The 25,547-nt window shown below is 40.0% G+C and overlaps 1 protein-coding gene across 1 annotated transcript in view; it reads right to left on the bottom strand.

Moving 5' to 3' along the window:
• LOC139204986 (CUB and sushi domain-containing protein 3-like) overlaps positions 1 to 25,547 on the bottom strand; it is a 196,813-nt gene that overhangs the window by 56,569 nt on the left and 114,697 nt on the right. Inside the window, exons 34-46 of the mRNA XM_070835040.1 lie at positions 25,094 to 25,297; positions 19,534 to 19,658; positions 19,246 to 19,342; positions 17,939 to 18,043; positions 12,925 to 13,043; positions 11,707 to 11,776; positions 9,775 to 9,891; positions 9,258 to 9,467; positions 8,496 to 8,684; positions 7,302 to 7,479; positions 3,942 to 4,087; positions 3,287 to 3,367; positions 2,210 to 2,323 (exon numbers count right to left, since the gene is read on the bottom strand). Coding sequence (XP_070691141.1) covers positions 2,210 to 2,323; positions 3,287 to 3,367; positions 3,942 to 4,087; positions 7,302 to 7,479; positions 8,496 to 8,684; positions 9,258 to 9,467; positions 9,775 to 9,891; positions 11,707 to 11,776; positions 12,925 to 13,043; positions 17,939 to 18,043; positions 19,246 to 19,342; positions 19,534 to 19,658; positions 25,094 to 25,297 — 1,755 coding nt within the window. The remainder of the gene's footprint in view (positions 1 to 2,209; positions 2,324 to 3,286; positions 3,368 to 3,941; positions 4,088 to 7,301; positions 7,480 to 8,495; positions 8,685 to 9,257; positions 9,468 to 9,774; positions 9,892 to 11,706; positions 11,777 to 12,924; positions 13,044 to 17,938; positions 18,044 to 19,245; positions 19,343 to 19,533; positions 19,659 to 25,093; positions 25,298 to 25,547) is intronic.

The raw sequence follows: 25,547 nt of genomic DNA, 5'->3' as shown, positions 1-25,547 counted from the left end.
TCAATTCTTTACTACAATAATGAGGTGATCCATGAAAATGTCAGACAATGAATTGCTAACCCACATGTCTTAAAATAGTCCTAACTATGCCAATTTAATGCTCAAGGCGGGTTTCAAGGAGCACTTCTATCAAGATATATTTGTTGCCTAATCATCGAACACATTTGGTTGAATTTTATTGTATTTGGCCTGAATATCTGCTATTTTTTGCTATGGATATCATCCTTATTAGACTCATTATGTCTTTTCTCAACTCATATATATAATATTTAATTTATCTAGTTATCCATTTAGCATAACCTGATTAAGAGGACCCATTGCATTGGTAGTATCCAATGCAATTTATTATGATCTGTGAGAGTCTGCACTGTCCAACTTCAAAATAATTTAAAACTTTGCAATTTCTGACATAATTGATTTCCTTGCACGAGGAATCAATGTGAGAACAATGCTGTGTTATGTCAGAATAGTTCAAATGTGCTTTGACCCTCTGAAATTGGCAGGTTAATTTAGTCATGTGAAAGCCTGTGAAATGGTTTCAAGTGTAGTATGTGAGTTTTAGCTGATAGGAGCTAGTTGGTCTTGGCAGAGCGCTAAGTTGGCAGTAACAAATGAAAAGGTGAGCTGGCAAGAACAATTTAACAAGAGAGCCTGAAATATCTTCCAGTACTCTCAAGTGAATGACTGCCCTCGCTTGGCACACAATAAACAAAAATAAAATGAGTCCAAACTATTTCCATTGTTGCCGATGTGCTAAGTTGGTCACTTTCAAATAAACAAGGAAATAAAGCATTTCATAGTTTCATGGTAATTTCATTCATGTCAGACTGGATATAATTGCTCTTCTGTATGTCAGACAGGTAAGATGCAGTATGCAAATGTGAAGCTTTTATCTCCTGCAGGACTTCATAACCCGCGTGCTTTTATAAATGATTAATTCTGAAAAATGCTGGGTAGGCTCAATGCTTCCCAAGTAAAGGTAGGCCTAGTTGTTTCAGAACTCCACCACAGGTGGCTTTATCAATGCAAATTGTGTTAAATTGCCATGCTTTTGGTGTCTTTGACCTTTGTGCATACACTAATAGAGCTATTCACTGGTAGCGCTGCATGTGGCCTTTATGAATAAAATAAAAGAATATGAGAAGCTTTCAAATTCTGGATCACCGGTCACGTCACTCAACTTAAGCTTTACCATTACTTTACTTTACTAGTACTTGTAGCACTTTTCATTTACTAAAATAATATTCTTACTTGTAAGAGCAAAACAATGTCAGCTGCAAAAATGCTACAGGGGAAAAACCGAGATATCAAGTTAGACATCAAATAATAAGAGCCAGAGATGAGCAAATAGGCTCCAAATCACTAGTCCTATTCTAAAACACTTTATGAATGCAGGCTCTGACGAGTATATGTCATGCCTTGATCACACGTCCAATGCGATTACTCGTACTTTCTAGAAATAAAAAGACAGAAATGCTCATCAACTCAAGACTTGTAGACAAAGGACTTCAGGGTACTTCAAAAGATGCCTATCCACAGGGAATAGAGGGTTTCAGAGCGCTCTGATGTCTGCGGCAGAGATGTATTGGCACGACAGGCAGGCTGATGGCATTTGCTTTTTGGACTAAACAAAACCTAAACAACATAGACATTCTTTTTCTTTTGCTTCTTGTTTAAAAGTCCCTGTTCTACAAAAATATGGGTAGGCATTCGCATCAGTCAAAGCCATGGGGCCATTTGAGCGGAGCTGTAATCTCTGCTAAAATACCGGCTCCCATCTTTTTGTACGGAAAAAAACAGCTATAACTGGGCTCCATCTACCTTGTTATACTGCAAAACCTGCTGATCTGTAATCTGTTTCACACTGATTCTTCACAGTGAAGTGTTGGTTCTAGAGGAGAGCAGGTCTATGATCTCAGGTCAGTAGCATTCTGACTGTGAGTTTTGATAAATTAGAACAGAGATGCTGTTTGCCATCAGGAGCCTGCTGGAAGGGGCCCTGCTGCCAGTCTGTTAAATGATGCATCAACAGTGGGTGCTGCTGACTGCAACCAACCTTGGCAGAGTGGCGTCAAGCACAGACTTGAAGACACACACAACTGAACGCGGATACCCATACACATAAATGCAGGTGCATGTGCACACACAAACATTTGAACATTCATAAACACTCCCGTAGACTCTAACTCACATATTGAATAAAACCAACCTTGACAGACTGGTGGGGGTCCATCCATCTGGAGCCTCTCTCCAAGTCGACAGGTCAGAATTTCACTGCCCACCAAGGTGAAACCTGGCAGGCATGAGTACCGAATAATGTCCCCTGTGAGGTCATTTACACCCGCAATCATACCCAAACAGACACACAGGCCGGGAGTGGACATGAAAAACATATCCATCCATTCATTGACCCAACACCACACACACACACACACACACACACACACACACACACACACACACACACACACACACACACACACACACACACACACACACACACACACACACACACACACACACACACACACACACAGAGCTATGTTAGTAAATGCCTCCTTAGTACCAGCACTTGAAACAGTGAACACGTTTTCTTACGAAGATTGACATCCCCTGAGCTAGCTAAAGCACTGGAGGCCACAAACTTGCACACACACAACTGAAATCAGAATTACACTCAATTTCAAAGACACAAAGTGAGGCAACCACTAGCTACATGATTTGATGATTGATTGACTGTGATGATGATTATCATTTCTGATTCACTTCTGAACGCTTGAAATACAAACAACTTACATGGAGAGCTAATTAGTCCTGCCCTCAAACTACTGTTTTGCTTCAGGAAGTATGAATAGAATAACCCAAATGAAAGAAAACGTAAAAATATAAGAAGGAAGGTTGTGAAAAAACCTTCGTTCAGTGGTGGTATTATAGAAAAATTTACACGTTCAAATGTGTATCCAGATGATACACATGTCACAATTTGAGATGTTTTAAACTGTGAAATGTGAAATTAATGTGAAATAAATCCACAAAACATGGTAAGAAAATAAGGACTAAAAGTAAAGATATAAACATCCAAACAATGGTTTCAATGAGCAAATAAAGGATTCAACTTACAGGGGAATGAATTCTCTAATTAATGGCTAAAACCATTTGATATGTTTATTCCTATTTTTCTCCTCGGCCCAGGGCTGTCCAAGCAAATTACCTTATGTCTGGAGCAAATTTATTTTATTACACATTGTCCCTGGCCAGTAAACAAGCAAAATAAAATAAGACAAACCTATTTCAAACTCGTCATCATCGGTTAGGGTAGTGGCATTGGCGACAGGAGGGGGTGGCTGACATGTTCTCAGCTGGTACGCTGTTGGGGAGAGGACAAATACTGAAATCTGCAACAGTGTATGTGTGCACTCAAGTGAGAGAGAGAGAGACAGAGAGAGAGAGGGAGAGAGGGAGACACAGGGGGAGAGAGTGTGTATATGCATAGTCTATTGAACTGCGGCACATTCTTTACTCTCCCGTCATACTGAAACTTGATTAGATCATAAATTGCCACCTATCAATGTTCATGATCATCAAAAACTAATCACTAATTTAGTTGAGATGGGGGACATTTTATTATTAATCAAATTCTTTTCAAAGGGGCGTTTTAATAGCGCAGACAAAAAATACGCATAAGACGGCATTTATCATTTATCATTACACAGAACGAGAGGCAATGCCATGAAGCAAAATGAGAAAGGCCAAATAATGAGTCTCAGAAAAAGATGAAAATTAAAGGCTTTCCAAAGTAGAAACACGGGGACAATATCCCTCCGTTCTTTTGTGATCTTCATTACTACAGCAGGGTGGAGAAGTGAAGATCAAATGAATAAGGGTCATTACAGCAGTGCTGAACAAGGTCTTTACTTAGCTGGTATCAAAGGGGAGGTTACCGTAATAATAAAGCACAAAGAAGCCGCTGGTGCTGAAGTCGCTGTGGAATTTGACGAGGATTTGATTGGCGGTGGTGGACACGCCCTCCTGTACAGAGCTGCCGCTGAACTGACCGATTTGAGGTGAGGCCTGGTCGGGTCCATCCCTGATATAGAGATACAAAGAGGTGGAGAGAGTCAGCGTTGTTTGGGGGGGGGGGTAAAATGAGTGAAGGGAGGAGGAGAGAGAGCAAATGATTTATGAATAAACACCAGTAATAACTTGCTGGGATCAAAGAGCATGCCTAGTTATCCACAAGCAGTCTCGTGGACCCAGCAGTCATTCTGACGATCTGAGGAAAAGTTTCACAGTAATCAACAGTGTCAAAGTAGAAGGTGAGTATATGTTAACTGATGAGATGGTACAGTGCTGAAACTTTTGCCCCCTCCAGCCATGTTGCATATTGATGGGAAATAAAGTTTTTGGAGGAAGTATTCAATGATACAGAATTCTGCAAAAATGTGCAAAATCCACAACAGATTTAGTTTTTTCGTGCAAAACATTCCTTTAAATTTAGTAGCGAATGTTAATATTCTGAATATGTATGTACATAACGAGGTTATGATAACGATTATCATCTACAGCACCCACGACCCTAGTTAAAATGTATGGATGGTTATCACAAAGTCTACAGCCCTGAACTGAATAGCATGACGTATAAGGAGATGTGGCCCTGGGATTCAAAATTTAATTGAATAATAATTACCCTTTTGATCTTCACTCTCAATGTAGAGTAGGGAGAGTAGGTTGTTATCAATGAAGGTTGGATATGTCCATGGCAGTGCATAACCACAACCTACATTATTACATGGCAGTACATCTCCAGTTCAATGACATGGCTGCACTCAAATATCAAACTTTAGTTACACTAAATGTCATAGCACAATCAAAATAAAAAAAGATGTGACAATTGTAATATATTTCCAGTGATGGAAACAAGTCTATCAAATTACAAATTACAAAACAGACACAACAATAACAGGTTAGGGCAGTAACAGTCAGTGGAACAGTTATTGGCACGATGCCAGCAGTGGATGAGATTCACCCTGCAATGCTGGAGGGGCTGGATGCCGTCAGCCTGTTGTGTCTGACGCATCTTTTGGAGAGCATCCACCTTTGACAATTGGGGCTGTGGCCCAGAGTGAAAGAGTTTAAGTATCTATGGTGCTTGTTCTTGAATGAGGGTACAGTGTCAAGGGAAACTGACATGTGGCATAGTACTGAAATGTCATGTTGAAAACGGGACAAAGCCTCAAGGTGAGGTTTTCAATTTACAGATACAAAGAGCGGAAATGAGCTGCCTGTGCAGGTTGTCATAGTGGCAGCTGGATATTTGGGAAGAGCATGGAGTAGACCTGTAGACCTCTACTGCTCTTCCTGAACAGAGCCAGTTGAGGTATTTCCGACACCCAATTAGGATGTGTCTGGGATGCATTCGATTGGAGCTACATAAGGTGTGTCTGACCGAGGGGGAACCCTGTGGGCAGACTCAGAATGTGCATATATATTCTAGCCTGGCTGGATGGACCTCAGGATCCCCCAGGAAGAGCTGGAAGGAAGTGGCTCAAAATGGATCAACAGTTACATGCAGGATTGACCAATATGACAACATACATCTTGTGAGCTGTGAGCTGATTGATATTTGACTAAAGCCATTATCATCTTTAGCTCTGTTTAGTGATTGAGAGCGATTTAATGAGCAGGACTGATTAATGGAAATACTGGATTTATAGAATTTATAGAATCTATGTGATGATGTATCTTTGATTTTTGGTTTTCATTTTGAACTGAAATCTTCAGGAAACTTGCTATGAGTAGGTGGGTGGATGGATGGTTGTGGGGTGATAAAAAAACTCGTGATATGTAGTAAAGCCATTTATGAGGGCCGTATTAGCTGCCAACTGCACAGAACACGGAAGCGCTTCTGCTAAGAAGAGCAGGGGAGAAAGGTCAAATCCTTGTAAGTATATTGCAATGATCTGTATCTGAAATAAGTAGCCTGAATAAGTTGGGCAACAATTTTTACAAGTAGTATGTGGGAACAAATATGCTACATTTCTCTGAGGATAAAAATACAGGTCAAAGCGAGAAGATAGTACTTTTCTATTATATATAAAAGCTATTTCCGAATGAAGGGAAAGTATTTCATTATTAGCACGTAGCTCCAGGCCTATTCACCTGAATGATGTACACTAAATGCATTTTTGTATGTGTGTGTACCTTTAATATTGTATGTATTAAAAAGTCTCACTGCACTTTAGTTTCAGATTGATCAGCAAAATGGGAGACGGCGGTCAGGCAGGGAAATTAAATGTTATCAGATTGTTTATGTGCTATTTTATTTGAAAACAGTAGAGCCAGTAGCTCTCTCCTCCCGTACTATGAATGGTAGACCCAGATGCTGTAAGGCACTTCCCTCCCCTATCACCAATGAGGACAGCTCCATGACTGCCTGAGGCTTACTATACTACAGAGAGGCTACAGAAATGTAGAGAAAAGAGAGAGAGAGAGAGAAACTGCTGCCAGAGTGATAACAGCAGGTACTATAAAGACGTTTACTGCTGTAGAATCATCTTTCAAGAGTTAAAGTCTCTACATACTAACAAACATCCACGGTATCCTGATGTTTTCATGCTTGTCTTTTTACATAACACTCACCGGGGAGCTGGAGTTAAATATCAACCACAAGTTTAGTGAGGAGGGACAAGCAGTGTCTTTACTTCGGATTCTTTTATTTCATCATGTACCAAAATCAATTTCGTTTTAGCAAGGGACTGTTAGGAAATGAGTTGTCAGAGAAAGAAAAATGAATCCACAAATGTCCAGACAAAGGTCAACATATCTGACAACATTTGGCTGTTGGCTTATTTGATTCGGGTGTCACAAAAGCTTTTTTGTCAACTGTTAAATCCATTGTGTGCAGCTTTTGAGTTTGCTTTTGCAATGAGTAAGGGAATTACCCGCCCCCATTCAGCGAGTTATTCCAAAAATATTATAAACTCTCCACTTTTAGCAAAGAAAACTTCAGTTGTCAAATCACTTGGGAGCTGCTCTATTAGCAATGCACTGCGTATGGTCCAAACTAGGTGGAAACTTTAACAAGAGTATATTGTGGCTCACTGCGAAGTATAATTTTCAAAATCTTTGTCACTGGTTTGTAAAGTTTAAACAAAGATCATTATGAATTAAGAAAGTTTACAACAGAACAACAACAAAACTCTGTTTGCAACTCTGTATAGAGGAAACAGTGTGTGTTTGGTGTGTGCCATAAGCTGATGATTGATGAATAATGTCCCACTGAGAGAAAAATGAGAACTTACCACACAGTGATGTAGTCGTAGATTGGCTCTGTATTGATAACAGAGAAATTGATGTAGATGCCATACCCAGGAGGTACTCTGACAGTCCACATGCAGTCCTGGAAGTGTGGATACTCAGCTGGGTGTCCAGGAGAGTAAATTGTGCCATTCATGGATGTTATATTCCCACCACAGAGAGCTGGAGGGAGAGAAAAAAGTCAGAGGGGCTGGATAAAAATAGAAAACCAGTCTCTGATTTACCTCAAGTCATAAAACTTGCTTTTATGTATGTATCGCCACTAACTGTTGATGAAACAAACCATAACTGCACGCTACTGGCTTATCACTAAGATACCAGGGATGGGGAAAATGCACCTGTTAGCTACAACTGCAGGGGATGGTTACTGGTTGCTGTGAACTTGATGACACTGAGTAGTTCAGACACAAACTCCCCCGTCATAACTCTTCAGAGGGAATGTGTTAAAATTTGGCTTTGAACCGGGACTCAAAGCCAAAGCACTGCCCTCGGGATCAAAAAAGCACTGTAAACTCGACAGGGACAATACGGTGTCTACAGAGCAAAACAAAACTATTTACCATTTTCTCAGACAAATACCAAACTCTGTTGTGACCCTGACACCTATGTTACTGCTTCACTTAACTGATGAGAAGAAACGTGTAATTTATCACACCTGAGGAACACTTGAGGTGTCTCCTTGAAATTTACAACAGAGGCAGGGGTAATCAGCTTTGTAATAAAGACTTGCAAATGATCCATATATCATTATAATGGGCTGTATCAATTTATAGTTCAGTAAAGTGGTATTAAGTTGGTGGTAAAAGTGAGTCAGATGCTTTAATGTGCAAGAATTAAGGACAGGAGTAAAAGCAAACTGAAGAATGTATATTCTTCTATTCAATATAACTTGTATGATCTTATTTTTAGATGCATGCATGACTTTCTCTGGGATTTTTTATATTTTCCCACGACAGTTGGGGGCAAAGTGATAGAGCAATATCAAAGAAAAGGCATTTCATGAATGATAAGTATAGTTTGCTTATATTGCAAATGTATGCTATTCTGAGGAAATATTTAGGTCTTGGTAGTGCAATAGTAAAAGAGACTCAGTGCTGCTTCTTTCAAATTTTTTCTACAAATGAGCAACACTGACAGCAAAACATCTGTTGTGTTCACAAGAGACACCAGTGAGTCACCTTCACAGCGAGGTACGGGGTGATTCCAGTTCCTGCTGACTCCATGCAGACACGTGAGAGATGGCTCTCCAAGCAGAGTGTAACCCAGAAGGCACTCGAAGGAAATGGTCATCCCCACACTGTAGTCCTGACCGATCACTATGCCATTACGAAAAGGTCGTGGGTCCGGACACCTCTGGAGCTCATATGCTGGGAGAAAACAAACCCATACACAGTAGAGGTGATTTATGACAAACAGGAAGAAAATAAAAAGACAATACCACTATAATACAATTTAACCTTAACCTGCTAAGAGCAGCTACTCTATTATCTGCTCTTTTATTAGTTGATAACATCCTTACCAGAAAGATACAAGATTCAAAGTATTGTCATATTGTTATGTGATATATATGTCTATCATTATAGTCAATGTATAGTCTGTTGTAATACCTACTATTATAATACTTCTTTTCCACATTGGCTTTTACACATGAACATAGCCAAAACCATTACTATTCAAGGATATGTGTTACTGAATGTCTCAGCGGATGACATCATTGATTTCTATGTCTTTATGCTTTAACCTTTTGTAATCTTACAACATCAGTAAAAGCCTCTTCCTTGCAGGACTAATCTTTGTCCCCGGTCTATATTTAACCTGACTGATGGTCTTTTAAGTGTTCTATTAGCAAACATTTCAGTCTTCTTCCTTTTCTTTTTCAGCTTCTACTATGATAACACCCCATTTTATCTTCACCGTGAGGACCAATCTTTGCTCCTTACCCTGGTAGACAATGTGGAAGCCGTGCTTGTTCTGGGAATAGTCGCTGTGGAAGAAGAGAGTGGTCTCGTGGGTCGTGCTAAAAAGAGAGTTGGGCACCACGGGGCCACTGAACCGGTCAATCACTGTTCCTGTCTCTAGGCTCCCACTGCGCACCTCCAGATAGTCATGAACTGGCTCTGAGGAGAAGTTCAAAAACTGCAGATGGATCCCTAAACAGCAGAAAACATGGGTTAATATAGGAGAAAAACTCAACAATATATGAATTAAATTGAGGTGAGTGAATGTGTATGTTCCTTTCAAGTACTGTAATACGAGGCTACTTCAAATTCAATGTTAACAGCATGCATAAAAGTAGTGGGTTCTTATTTTAAGACAACAAGTATAGCATTGCATAGTATAGCAGAGGAGAAAACAGAAAAATGGAGAAGAAAGCACCAGAGAAGCGAGCAGAAAAAAAACAGAAAAAGTGAGAGGAGAGGAGAAAAAGAAAAGAAAGACTAAAGGGGGATGACAAACCAAAGCCAATAGGGAGCTGAACTCTCCAGCTGCAGTCCAGGCTGCTCTGGTAATTCCCTGGGAAGCCTGGGCTGAGGATGACGCCGCTGAAGTCTGTCATAGAGCCGCCACACTGAGCTGAGGGAGACCAACCAAGGAGAAAGAACATGTCACTTCACCACAGAATGGCTCAATGGGAAAACAAAGGAAAACAATGACTAGGGGGGTGAAAATGGATGGAGGGCAAAGAGCATTGTGTCTTTGTGTATGTGTGGGTTTCAGTACATGCTTTGTGAATGTGTCCAAAAAGGAGTAACAGTTGCTACATGTGTTTGCTACAAGTGCTAAAAAGCATGTATTTTATATGCTTGTGTGTTTGTATTCAGACTGCAGAAGAGGGGCAGTTTTATGGGTGAGAGAGAAAATGAAGTGCTGTGAGTGGGTTTTATGAGGTAGGGTGGTGGGGGGGGGGGTGCTTATGTCTCTGTGTTTGAGCATGTCTGTGACTGGTGCAAGTACATCTCTGCTTGACTGTGTGGATTATGCTCTATAACGGCATTCCTGACAAGATAACAGACTTAGGCACATTCCTTGTTTGGTGGTGCTTTAAATTAAAATAAATGAGGAAGTCAATATTCAATACAACACCACAGCTTTGCTCAGCAGTGGCGATGATTACTTCACCCTCCCCCTGCAACATCCCACCTCTCTTCTTTGACAGCATGTTAGAGAACACTTCAGCTTGCTGTGAAGGTTACACTTATCCCCCTCTCCTGCGGCACTTACCTAACTCCTTCATAAACCCCCAGATGTAATGAAATTATGGCCACCAGACACATCAATGTGAACTTGTACTTAAATCATTCCTCTTTTTCCCATCCTAACCTAAATAGGCCTATGCATATGGCAAATGGTTGGAATCACAATGGGAATTGCTGCCACTTCTTTGGGGACTGTCAACCAAGGCCAGAACTAGGGGAAAACTTTCTTGCATTTAATTGTGTTACTGGTGGGGGAAACCTATTTGACCTGTTTGTGTATGAAATGAAAGAGAAGTGGAGAGGAGAGGCACTTGCGAGGATGTTGTCTTGTTTGTGCAGGGCCATGCAACCACTTTGATGTGAGTTTATCAGCAACAAAGTGAATACAGATCCTGGGGTGTTGGGCTGAGCGTATGTACTGTAAACGAGCAAGGACTCGAGCTAACGAGCAAGCACACGCGTCCAAGAAAGGGCCTGTCAACAGTAAAACTGGGATTTATGTTTGCTGTGAACTGAGAAAACCACAAGGATAGAACATTTACATAAAGAGCACAGCACATAAAGGGCACGTGCAAGCATGCATTTTTGCCTATGTGAGGGTGTGTCTGCATGTGTGTGTGTTTGTGTACACGTGTAATTGGAGGCAACAGAACAAATAGGTGTCAAAGGAGAAAGCGGAGTGCTTCCTTAGTAATCCCTGGAATCTATCACTGTGGCAATCAACATCAGAGGAAGTATCAGGGGAGATTAGAGACTCTCATCAGGGGTATCAGAAATCAAACACACTGAGATGGTGCCAGGCCTTACTGATTTTCAACTGAAGGCGAAAGCAGAAAATTCATAATCCATCTCCCCAAGCTCCCCAACCACTATTACCTGTGCCCTCCCCAATCTTGAATGAAATTTTTGCTTTCCCTAATAATAATAAGTCCTATGCAAGGCCACCAATCCATTGTATGGCTGTGTATGAGTGCAGTATTGGTGGTGGAGAAATATAAAAATAAAAAAAATGGAGAAGAAGTAAACAAGGAGGGAGTCAGTGCGAAATGGTGAATGGAAAATGACAGTATAAAAAGACTAAATCTGTGTTTTGATGCAATAAATATGGTTTGGTTGTCTGTGATATCACCTCATTGAAACCTTGTATGCTGGAAATGTCAGACAGAAAATATGAAATGAAATAATACATTACCTAAACACAGAGGTACGGGGTAATTCCACCTTCTGACAGGGCCAGGCATGCAGGTAATATATGCATTACCCTGTTCAAGGAAACAGACAAAAAAAAACAATATAATCATCAATACTCTGCAGTTAAAAAAAAAAAAGGAGCACAGAGAGATCAAACCATCAGGTGCTTGCAGCAGATTTTTATCTGTGTCATGGTGATCTTTGGAATAAGTTAACAGTCAGATTTTTGGATTTCTGTAAATCCTCTTCTCAAGGTCTTGTGTGTAAATATTTGATGGTATCACGAGTAGGAGAGGGACCTCATGCTGCTAGTTGGGCAGCAAGAGTACCACCTGGGGTCTAACTACACAGGGATGTGCACAGCCTGAGAGAGCAAGAAAAGACAAACACTCTGCTTCCAGATTTGTTTTCTGTTACAAAAACAACCTACAAGTGATGGATATTACAGGTTAATCCTCTGTTAAATATTCACAGCACTGTTGTTGCTTTAATTCATTCAAAATTTAGTGCGGTCCATAAGTTTCCTGCAGCACTTATTGCCAAACCTGAAAACAGACATCTACAAGCGTGTGGGCGTGTATGCAGAGTTGTACTGCACACACACACAAACACACATGCACCTGATCTGCAAAAACTCAAGTCAAGTCATACTTGTGCTTTTGTTTCAACAATGGCCTCTAGTCTATTTTTGGTGTTCAGACACCCAGCCTGAAGATGTGTATAAGACGTTGCTGGATGGTCCAGAGAGAATGTGAAAAGAAGTGAATGCCCGAGCAGGGAAGAAAAATCTGTGGGATTAGTGAGGCGACTGTTAACACAATCCATCGCCCGTGGCATTGGAGGGTTCTACAGCTCAAAACGCCACAGCTACAGTATCTACTCGAGGAGGATTGGAAGAAGTTAAAGCTGCTTTATAACAGACATACACCACCACACACTCACACAAACACAGAAGCAGGGAGGCCACACACACACTTGCAAATAAAGATGCAAGCATAAAGACATGGACAGTTACTGCACACTGCATTTTCCACATTTTTTTCTTGCACCTAGTCTTCGGCTCACAAGTGTCATAGAAAGTACTTGGTAACGCTGTCTTGATGGACTCATCCTTTGGGGTAGTCCCTTGAAATTTTCACTCCAGGCAGATAAAATTCATATATCATAACCACAAGTGAGCTGGATATCTGCTCATCCAGCACTGTGTGCTTTCTCCTACCTGTAACGAGAAGCCTTGATCGCACTGGAAGGACACCATGTCACCCACAGTGTTGCGGTCACCCACTTTTTGGCCGTTACTAGGAGGCAGCGGCTCTGGGCACGAATCCAAACCTATTGCTTAGGACAGAGTCACAACACACAAGTGTGGACAGCAATCAATCTTTTGCACAATATGGGCAGAATTAAAGCCTGCAACTACTCAACACATTTGATATTGTTTCACAGTTGAATCGAATGGCAACATTTATATTTAATAATCCAATACCTGAAGAGAGAAGGGAATAATTAAGTCAAAACCAAATGTTTTAACATGTAATTACAAAGTGCCTCATTTTCATGTGCTTAATTGCGTAATTGTAAAAATAATTGAGTAAGTCATCTTTTTTTTCCCCCTTCATCATAACGTTTACAAACTGGGACAAGTCACAAAGCTATTCTACTGGTGGCTGCAATCGCAAAATCCTTCTGACTGTGATCTGAAGCAATCACTGTGAAATTACAAAGCAATCCCTGAAGTATTACTTGACAGAAGCATTGGGCTCCATTGGAACAAAGTGATTATAGCGACACTTGCCAGGTACTGAAAGGCATGTTATTGTGGTTTAATGGCTTAAAAGCAATGGTGATCCCAGCTTCAGGCTACATTAATGTAGGGTACTTGTGGTAAATTTAAGCTACATTCACTTTTACTGAAAAAATTCACAGAAATATAGTCAAATTTCAGTTTCATTTGTCCTAGAGGTGACTAAATAAACACATTAAAATTCAGATATGCAAGCAGAGAAAATCACATCTCGCATTTTTCTTCATTACTGATACACCTATTATGCTGTTACTCAGTGAAAAGCAGTAAGCATTTGGTAACTTTTTCCAACTGACACGAGTCATCTGTCACTTGGGTGCATAACATAATATTTATATTGGCTGCTGCAGAAATAATATATGAGAAATGAAAGAAATTGGACCTTTGAAAAGCACATACATTCATGTAGAAATAAAGCATGTGGTACTCAGAAGTGCAGAAAGTAAATTGTTTAGTCAACTTTTTTCTCTGTTATGGACTATGGCGATGTAATATAAGATAAGATATTCCTTTATTAGTCCAAAGGGGAAGTTCACAGTGTTACAGCAGCAAATAGGAAAAAGTAAAAGAACAGCAGAAATAGAACTTCAATAAAACAATAAATAATAAACTAGTGGACAGAGATATACACATAAAAAAGTATGTACAATTTAAACAAGCAAGTATAAAAATGGGGACAATGTACACTGGGGGGAATATAAGAAAATACATATAAAAAGTATTGCAATACATAGATACATTCTCCTGCCTGCACTCTTAAACCTCTCTATGCAGTCTATCATTCCGCCCTGAGGTTCATAACTGGGGATGGCCTTAGGATGTGTCGTTGTATACTACATGAGGAGGTTGGAAGGCAGTCATTGGCAGTGAGAGGAGAACTGCATTGCATTCTTTTTATTTTCACAGCACTTCTTGGCAAAGTTCCTGGGTACCTCACGTCTTTTTAACTATAGATCATTTTCACACTGCAATAGGACTCAAGATTTTTTTTGGTCCCTGAAAATCGTCGTGATACTACAGAGATTGGGAGACTAGTTCTTAGAGAAATCTGCAGAAGCCTGTAAAAATCGACCACTTTTTATCTATTTAAATCTCTTTTGACTGATGTAGAGCAGAGTGAATGCATGTGTTTTCTTTGAATGGATGTTGTCCATTATGTTGATGTTCTTCTCCTGTATAATTTGCCGATCTAAACTGTATGTTTTGTGCACTTTTGTTGTTTCATATATACTGTAATCTCTGTTTAAATAAAAGAATCTGAATACATAAGATTTGTCCTTGACACATAATTAGTATGCAGGCCATAGGGTGACATGCAGTGGGAAGGAGGATGCACAAACACAGCAGCAAAAAAAGGACCGATATATCCCCACCTACGTGTAGGCACAGTTAGCACATAGACACACCACTCACACACAAGCCCACTCATAGAGATAACAGGTCCAAACAGGTAGGTGGGTGGATGAATGTAAGCTACAAAAGATTCAGATTCAATTTATAGGCAACTCTGCAGAGTGCTGGATGGCGGGAGTGGCCACTCTATTCAGCATCTAGTAAAAGTCAGAGAGGATATTTGAGTGGGAGGAGACAGTAACCTGAGAGGCGCAGAGCAGGAAGCAATATAAGAGCAGCCACAGTTACAACAACTAAAGAAGAGCCTGTACAAGGTGAGTGGGTGAATCCTTTGAAGCCGTGAAGTTTTGTCATATGTGGATTTAAATAAAAGCACTACTTCGACAAAAGCAAATGACTGGCATTTTAATTGATTTCAAGGAGATTTGGTGATGCAATTCATGAAAGCAGATGCAATTCATGAAAGCAGTGTTTGCTGCTATAGTGAAAGGGTTGTGCTCTCCATTGTGCTTTGATGTCAAACATGCCTTATAGCACAATAGAACAATCAGCCTTGTTCTAGTCAACTATTTCACAAAGCAGTGCATTCTTACTAGTGGTTCAAAGTATGAAAATGAATGAGCATGGGATTGGTGAAGTATTGTGATACAAGATGTGCTGACAAATGCAATAATTATACAGAGGAAGAAATCAGTATGAATATGTGTAAATGTGTATCTTCATGTCACATGTATCATACCCGAAATTAGCAAATAATATTACAAAATCTGCATAGATTGTCTGCATTATTCACTTTGTTGGTAAGCACCAGATGCAGTGTGCCAGATCTTAACTGGGCACAAACAGACCTTTGTGCTCTTGTCAGGTTAAGAGTTGGTGCCCACTGACAGACGGCACCGATTCCTGTTGCGCTCCAGATGGGTTCCAGTCAAACTGTCAGAAAACACATTTTGGCAAGAACTGGTGTCACCCTGCTATGAGAGGGATGACACCCACTGTTCCTGAGTGTGCAACTGTGCCTGGAGGGAGTCCCGTCCTTATCAAACATGCTTATTGAGATTTCAACAGGATACCTTGCTGAGTGTATCCAGCCAAAGAAATTTCTCCAGTGAGCGTTGTCAGTCACTATTTAAGTGTAGCTGAGCGTTTTATCAAGTGCTTCAATTTAATATGTTAATTTACATAAATTTAATTATTTCAATAATTACCAAAAACTTCACATTGGAGCAAGTGTTGAGTATTCAAAAAAGTCGGAGGAGGTTGGTCGTAAAAAATAATGAGAGCTACTTGGCAGAGCAGGGCACAGGAGGAAATAATTTACTGAGCAGAAAAGAGGTCTCTTTGTAAGCGTACACAAAAATACATCAGCAAACTGAAGGATAAAGTTCACAAAGCATCATACTGTGGTTGTAAACTGTCAAAAGTAAAGGGAACAGAGAGTTTAAGATGAGGAAGAGTTGTGTATATGAAAATGGAGAAGAGGAAGGCATTCTGGATTTCTACACATCATCATCATCATAACATATAACATTTTTGAATTTGAAACTATAATTCTGGCCAAATGTTACATATTACACCATTAATGAGTAGTTCCATAGACAAGCAACATGACTTCATCACACCTACGTAAATGTTTTCCAATGGGCAGAAAGCAGAACCTAACAAATATGAATAGCATCAGGAGAAGCAGAAAGGAGTTTGACTGGAGCCTGATTTACACAAAGCATCAGGGAATGTGCTTTACTAGGGCAGCAGTGGCAAAGTGTAAGACAGACAAAGAAAAGGAAAGAGCTGACTGTGAGACATGGCACTGAAGTGATTCTCAGCGGTAGGTAGTGGTGGTGGGGGAGGGGGTAAGTGCAGAAAGGAAAGAGCCCGCAGAGAGACACATCTACCGAGTGGTTCCAAGCAAGGGGAGGGTGAAAACGAAGCACTGAGTGTGAGAGACAGGACTGTGAAGTCGCTCTCAACGGTGGCATGATGCTCACAGACTGACACGACTGACAGTCAGGACAGGCTCTGTGACAGCAATGTTATTTTATGCTTGTTTTGTTTTGAAACACATTTGTGAGAACTGACTGTTAGTGTGGGAGCTGATTTCACACAAAAACATGTTGTTCTTTTGTTGTGTATGGGATCACAAAATTGGTTATGTTCGCAGGGCTCTTATCACGGCCTTTCTTGTCCGCCTTTGTGCCATCCACATTTTCCATTTTACTGTATCTCAACATTATGAAGTTCTCATGTCTTCTCCACTGTTGCTTTCCTGTGGTTGAACTTTCTCACTGCCCTTGATGTTCCTCACTGAAAAAGGGTGACAACGGGTCTCCTATAGCTACACATTTTAGCAAGAAAATTGCACTAATGGGTGGGTGTGTGGTAAGCAGCAAACTCGCAGACATACACATTTGAGAAGAAGACAGAGGAAGTAACAACTTCAAATCCATTTAACCTTACAAAGATTAAAAAAGGGAAAATTACCCTGAAATATAAATGACGGTGGGCAAAATTGGTCACCAAGGACTGTATTATTAAATATCCACAGAAGAGCTCAATGCATCACCTGCAGATCAGCACCCCTGTTTTCATTTACACAATTTTCGAATGAGAGGTTTTAATTTTCGAATGGCAGTAAATCAGCCGCTCCGTTGGGGCCAGCTACACTCCTTAAATTTTAGTGCAAGGTAAATGTTTAGCATGCTTCTTAGCAAATATGCCCCCGAGTAGCCCACTGAGAGATGAACAAATTTAGTACCTACATGTAAAAAGATTTGGGTCCAGTAACTTGAAGCAATGACAGGACTTAAATTGGGGAATACCATGCCAGAATGCCAGTGAAGCAGATACAAAGACTGAAAATTAGAGGAGATCCAGAGGAAGAAAAAAAAAAAAGGCCCACTCACACACTCCCTCATAGTGTTTCTTTCTATGTCCGACTGTGCCACCCAGACCAGTATTCCCTCTTATTTCTTATACCTCTGTGCAGCAGCTGGAAGCCGGCGGCGGACAGACACACAGAGGCAAACTGACAACAGACAAAGTGACAAGCAGGCAGGCAAGCCGTCTCTCCTCATACCTGTGTACTCCAAGTGGAAGCCAGCAGCGGATACACTGATGTCAGACTGGAAGGTCAAGTACAGGTTGTTGGACGTGCTGTTCAGCAGTTGGGGAATTGTTGTACCTGTATAATAAAATATACACGAGACAGGTAAGACTGTGTCTAGTCATTATTCCTGACTTATGCCCCCTAAAAACGTGGCTCATGATCGCATGCATTCATATGCCGTATAGATAATAATTTACATTCATTAATAATTCTGATAAGAGTCTGGACACTGTGGCTTTCAGCAGCCATTGCGCCTATATATCACTTCTAAATGAGAGTTGCTGCGTTCACTATATCTGCAGGTATAAAATAAAATTATGGTGCAAAATTAAAACACAAAGTGCCTCACGCTATACAATAAATCACAGCCAAGAAAAAGAAACATTGCAATAGCTACATGATGTGCAATGATATGCAGATTGTAACTTCAAGCCAGCAGCTAAATTCTCTGAATACTTGGAAAGAGTCAGTAACATGATATACACAGTGACTATATTGTTTTTACTAATGTCTCTATGTCAACAAAGATCATTAAACAGAGAAGTCTCACTCGAAAAAATAACCCATAAACCCATAAAAATACCCATGAACATGAGCATGGTGGTATGGTTCTGTATGTGTGGCAACACTGAGGGGTCTCTGATCATTTTCTCTATTCAATACGTATGTCTTCTAACCCTAACCCTAATTTGCAGGGAGACTTTTAATGTATTCATAATCACCTTCATCAGTTTAGCCCAAGATAAAATTGATGGTTAGTCATTTAAAAGGTCTTGGCCTTTTCACACCGCATGCTGCTCTGCACAGTGAGAGCTCCACTGTGAAGCTATTACAATATGTAAAGGGTTTTGTTCCAAAATGAAACATCCACCAATTGTGAACTGTGACACCTTTTCTGATAAAAGTGATAGACGATATAGAGGCAGAAGTGATTATGCTACACCAGTCTCTCTTACTGTATACTAGGATTCAGCATTTGAAGTAATGTGATGGCCTCTTTCTAGTGCGTTATCATGTGGCAGGAACACCATTTTCATTAGCCTCAACCCTTAGGCAACACTACATTTCTAAAATTCCAGACTGAAACAGGCTACTTTATGAAGAAGTAGATACAAGAGCACTGATTGAAAGAGGGGAGGCATTTTAGAACGGTTATTTACATGCCAAATGTCTCCATCATCACATCTGTGTTCAGCTGGGGTCCTGTGACATCTGATTGAAATTCAAGAGGGAGACTTGACTACGTGATGACTAAAATTCATTTGCATTAGTTGTACCTGAGTAGCTTCCAAGCCTTGGAGCATTGGCATCAACCCCATCAAAAAAATCCAGCGAGTCCCAGTTGTGTTCTGTGGCGAAGGTCACAACTTGAATCTGAAAGGGTAAGATGATACAAACATAAAGGAAAGCATGAAAAACACACAAATACTAAAAAGAAAAATGCACTTAGGTAGCAAATGACTAGCTGTTTGCTTCCATGTATAAAAAACTAATCCACCAAAAAGACGCTTTTAATCTCTACATCAAACATTTTACTAATATGATCTGCATCTGTGTCCTCTCACTTGGATGCCGGCTCCCTCAGGAACAGAGATTTTCCAGGCACAGTTCAAATAGTTGGCGTACGGCTCTGGGTATCCAGGAGAGAGGATAGTGCCTCTGCGGTCAGTTAACACACCGCCGCAGGGAACTAAAGAATGTACATCAGATTGAGGAAGTGAGAGAAACAGAGAGAGAGAGAGAGAGAGAGAGAAAAATTCAGTCATGAAAAAGTTCAGGCTGAGAGATATCAAGTCTGCTCATACCCCTGCAGAGCCAAGAGTGGGTAGCCGTCACAGTACCAAAAACGGTCAAGCGTTTAAAAGCATCATTCCACCTACTATAAATGACCAACAATACATGGATTTAAAATGAGCATCTGTAGAATGGCTTTATGTGATGTTCTATGGACTAGATTAGAGTTTCATGATGAAGCTAAATATGATAATTACACATTCTACTTATAGTATATAATGTAAATGAGGCTCATCTTATGACCGTTTTTAACCATAACATGCATCATTGTCCGCAGGAAATCACTGCCATTTAATACTCAGTGGAGCTTGACACGGCAGCACACACTCGCCTCTCATAAACAGTAAACAGTTCAACCCTGATATGTAATTTTATCTCTGACAGCCCACACAAATCACATCTTTCAATTGTGAATGCTATTCCTCTCTAAGCGCACCTTGTTTCTTCCAGCGCCACAAGTAAAATATTTATCAATCTTCTCACCTCTCAGATGAATGCTGAATTGGAGTCACTGGCCAGGTTGTGCCGACATTGTCAGGCACTGTGATGTATTTGAGCATGGGTAAAAATCTAAATGAAACAAGGGCAATAACAGCTACAATTTCTTTATTGCTTTTCAGACAGGCACCAATTGGCCTTGTATCTGGCAAGTCATATTCTTCGCAGTTTTTGGCTTCACTTTTTGTCCATTAAGGATTATGGTAACCCTGCCAGAATTCTTTGGATTACTACACACAACAAAACACAGAAAAAGAACAAAAAAGAACTAATTTTCTTCCTACTCAAGTGTAATTCTGCTGGCTAATACAAAAACTGGTGATGACCTATTTGGCTGATGAAATTTTTCTCAATGAGATCTTTTATACTAACAAGAGAGATCTACTGCAAAAGTGAATTCCAATTTTCATTGTTGCTTTGCTCTGTTAAGAGATCCATTGTTCTGCTGTCACCAGCAGGAATGTGTTTGTGAGAAGCCATCACATGTAATTCCACTTTTATAACAGATTCTGCATTCTACAAAAAGAAGTAGAAAAAAAAGTTTCTATCTAAGACAGAGGAGGTCTTTTAGATGTTAAGCAGAGTAGTCCAATGTGTCCTCACAGTGAAGTACCGGATGTTATTTGTCAAAGGCAAATAGTTTAGACAGAGAAAATGAAAGAAAAAGAAAAGTTGCTACTTATGTGAAAAAAGTGGAAAAAAAAAACAGCTGTCATCTTTCCACAATTTCAATCTCATCAATATTTTAACGGATCGCTACCCTCCTACACATGATTGGAGAACCATGCCGAAGTGACTACTCTGTTCTTCTCTCTCTGAGTGACACATTAAAGAATAATACTTCTATACTGTGCCTCATAGCAGTCACAGTGGAACAGACACACTCACACTCTCATAGTGATGTCATATTGATGGTGACTAGTGTCAGTAACCTTGTTTTCTATTCTATCATTTGACTGACTGTCCAAAATCACTTTTACACAACATTACAAGAAAAACCCTTGAAGTAAATGGCATGAAAAATGTTTTTAATCATCATATCTTTATCAGGTCCAACCTTTAACATTAAAACAAAGGTCTGAGAAATTTTTATAACTTATAGCAAAATGGCTTTTTTGTACTGACTTCTGGTCTTTATTTTCTTCTAGCATGAGACTGCGATCTAGCAACAGACCCATTCAAGGGAAAGACACAGTATTTCAGTATAATTTAACAGCTCCTTTGAGTCCCCTGAGCTGTCAGTTATTGTAATTGGTCGAGCAAGATTAGAAATCATGACACTCATAAAAGCATGAATGCTCCACACCTATCTCAATCAGTGACAGGCTCATATGTCAGAGTTACCACAGGTAGACAAGCGTGGGAACTACACACATTATTAGGCACTGTTTTAGCACCATCTGATATGCAGGGAATTCAAAGCAACTTTTAATTAGAAGTGTTTTAATCAAGATTGCAAAAACCTATCTGCACACAGTGTGTGTACCACATACCTGCTTCACATCACAATGGTGCAATATTTCAATGTAATATTATACAATATAGATTCCTAAATGAGTTGTTAGATTTGTTTGTTTTGAGGATACATACATTTAATAAATGTTATATTTACATTAAATAAAATCATGTATTATATCATATTATGCCATTTTGTCAGTTCTCTGATAATTATTTTCCACCACAATGTGACAACATGTAGACTTTATGCAGCGATCATATCCTCAAATATCTTTTTTTTTAATCTTACCCTTTTCTGTATTATAACCAGTAGAGTTTAACTCATCACTCTAAATGCAAACTTACAGCACAAAATTGTGTTTTATGCCTGAGAAAAACAACTGATATTAGCTAGTTGCTCAAAGTCATTATGGAAATTACTATAAAGGGAGAAAAATAAAACATCATCACAGTATAATGACAAAAAACTATTCACAAAATACAAATTGCTTTTTATATGTGGTCCTAAAGTTTTGGAGGAATGAGAGGTGGGATTTTTTTCCTTATAATCTAAATTAAATATGTTGCTGCTGAATTTGAAATGCTTAAATAAGTGCTAAAAAATACACTGGCAGTAATCCCCACTTTCATTACAGAAACTCAGCAAACTCCCAAACGTAGCATGACCTCAAGAGCAACTCATCTGGCTCCAGAAAGGAACTCTGGCCTGGCCTAACCATACATCCCCACACTGAGACACTATAATTGGTCTTAGGAGGCTATTTCAAAAGAAGAAACCACTGTTTAAAAACAAGCTCAGTGTGACACTGTTAACTTGTTGATGCCAACAGTGAAATCTATGGTGTGGGCATACTAAGTATGAATCATGGCAATCTGTGAGCTTATGTAATATTTGGCAGGTGTGATTTTCTACAATCAGAAGTGATTTAGTTTGTGTGTGAGATTCAGCTTCCTTGCTCTCAGTTATGCAAGGAGTGAACCAACAGAAATGGTGCTCATCTATCACAATTTACCTTTACTTTACTCTTACTTTTGTAACAGTCCCTTGTTCGTTTCTACAATCTAATGGTGACACAGGCAGATGCTTTAAGAGAAAAAATTGAACATAAACTCATCGTCATTACTTCAGTTTTAAAAAGCTCAGTTTAAAGTTCTTTAAGTCAAACTCCATCTGGATGTAGTATGTATTTACTCAAGTCAACTATTCTCCATAAAATTCAACAGAGGCCACCCAAACATTATGTGTCCATTCAGGCGAGGCTAATTAAATCACAATAGAACCGTAGTGTTAGTGCGACTCAACAGCAAAGCCTTAATTCACCAGCTTTGTATTTGTGAAATCAAAAGCAAAGCAGGCGTTGCATGACGAGCCAGGTCAATCACAGCTGGACAAGGAGCAGGAAATGTATCTTCTGAAACACAGGTGCCTCACAGGAGAGCTGCGTCTGATGCGTCATGTCCCATAAAGAGGCCTTGAGTAATTGAGCATAGTGTTTTTGTTGAAGCTTCCACGAAACTATATCCATTATTCTGGACGAGTACACTGCCGCTGGGGGAGATGTTGCAGCCAGATTCAATCTCCAGATAAAAATCACTGTGCTTAAAATGAAACTGCACGTGCCGCTGCTATTCCCTAACCATTTGGCAGTAAACTTGGATGAACCCTGAAATGCTTGAAATTCCTGCACTCACCGACTGGGACTATTTGCTGGCTGGCACAAGGCCTGACTTCAATAGATTTAAAATAGATTTCAATAGAGTTCTCCCATCTTCGTCTTAGATTTTATCTCCTCAAGGTTCCTGCCTTCCTGCCATTTTGACTTATCTTATGTAAAATATCAATATCATAGGTATCACATGCATCATTTTGTTTAAGACTTGCTGTCTTCATTCACCAGAAAATCTTAACAACTATGTTATGCCCATGTTGGGAGCTAATAACTCATTCAAAGATGAGACTAAATTGCCAGAGCAATTGTAAATAATTGGGATACTTGGGATACTTAAACCTACTTAACCTAATTAACCTAATAACAGATTTTTGGGAGTTGTTTTAACAACTGTGACATATCATCACCTCTTATGCTGATATGATGAACTTGTCAGCAATCTGTTGCTCATTTACAAATACAGCAGTTATTATTACTAAAGCATTCTGGCCACCTGGAGAATGTGCGTCCAATATTCATTCTCTTTTGGCTCTGTTTTTGGTCTCAGACTCTTAAGCTGCTACATGCTCCACTCAGTGTTTCCACAATTGTGCCTGTCTGTTTGATGCTGATATTCAGCGGGTTTATTGAGGTTTTTTTACCGAAAACAGCTGCAAATGGAGCTGCGAATGCAAAAGATGCTATGAGAGCAGTGAGAGTGAGTTGGAACAGTAAAGTTATGGGCCGGACTACTAAACAATGAGCTGAAACTCGATGCAAACCTAAGCTGTGGATTCAGGTGTCGATTCTGTAGGTTCATCACTACAAGTAACCATTCTCACATTGTTTCAGACTATGATTACATTGTACAGTGTACCTGAGAAATGGGCAACTCAGTATACAAATGCATAATATATAGCATTACAATGCCTGCATAGTGCATTACAAGACTAAACACTGATTGTGCATTATAATGTCTGAGAACAACCATAAATCAATTTGGTGTTTCTAATGGTTTATCCACCACCTCAAAAATTACATAATAACCTTTCAGCATATTGTAATTCAAGTGGTCTGAGACAAAACTACACTGCTGCACCTCCTCTTGACTCTATTTCCAGGCTTTGGAAAATCGCAGTTCCTTTCAGAGAGAGAGCGTTCCTATTAGCTGTTTTACAAATGCAGATGCATGTGCACGTCCCCTCGGATGCTTGCAATTCAATGGTGGAAAATCATGCAGAAAAAGTTGCTATTCAAGTATTGGCAGCAACCGTCTACACTGAAAAGCAATCCAAACAAAGGAAGATGGACTTACCAAAAGGAGACGCTGACAAAAAGCTCAATAAAACATGAGTCATGAATATCATTGGAATCACACCCCCACTTTAACTGTGTATGTAGTTACCCAAAGTGGGTATTGCTGGACATATTCACTTCACACTGCTTTTTATTTTCCCATTTGTCTGACAAGGCACATAAACCAAAATCCCTTGTCTGAGTAGAAAATTTATATCACGCTGTTTTTTTTTTGTCCTCGCCTCTTTTCTCCTGTGTGAACTACCAGACCACAGATAGGCGGATGCTTTGCAATTGGTGACACACATAAGTAATGTCTAGGAAAAACAGACACCGACCATTTTTGTGCACCTGCTCCATCTTTTTGGATCTGTTTGTGTGTGTGTGCATGTAGGAGGTGAAGTGAGGGTTGGAGGATGAGGATGCTTACCAACACATGTGGGCACAGTGCCATTCCACTGGGCCAGGGCATTGGGCACGGCCTCACACCTGATGGCATTGGAGCCGTGCATCGTGTAGCCTGGATTGCATTCAAACAGTACCACCATACCGGTGCCAAAGTCGTTCCCTATCCGCTTCCCAAACCGGGGCTCAGGGACCGAGTTACATTGAGAGGCACTTGTCCGGGGGACAGCTAGGCATAAGAAGGGAGGAAGCAAGTATGAGAGGAATAAAGACAAAGAATGGTGGTGGGTGTGGTAAGCAAAAATACAACAGGGAGAAGGAGAGATGGCAACATAAAGGAGGAAGGGAGAAATGGTAAAGCCCTTGTGAATCTCCTCGCACATCATTAGTCACTCTTGCCTGCTTTTCCATGATAGGCTGTTCACATCATCCTGCTCTGCTCAGCCATGCCCGGCCAGAGCCAATGGCACTGTGCTGAA

Source organism: Pempheris klunzingeri, chromosome 8, assembly GCF_042242105.1.
Source record: "Pempheris klunzingeri isolate RE-2024b chromosome 8, fPemKlu1.hap1, whole genome shotgun sequence".
NCBI lineage: Eukaryota > Metazoa > Chordata > Actinopteri > Acropomatiformes > Pempheridae > Pempheris > Pempheris klunzingeri.
Note: the sequence above shows the minus strand (reverse complement) of the source record. Positions and strands in the feature narration are given on the sequence as shown.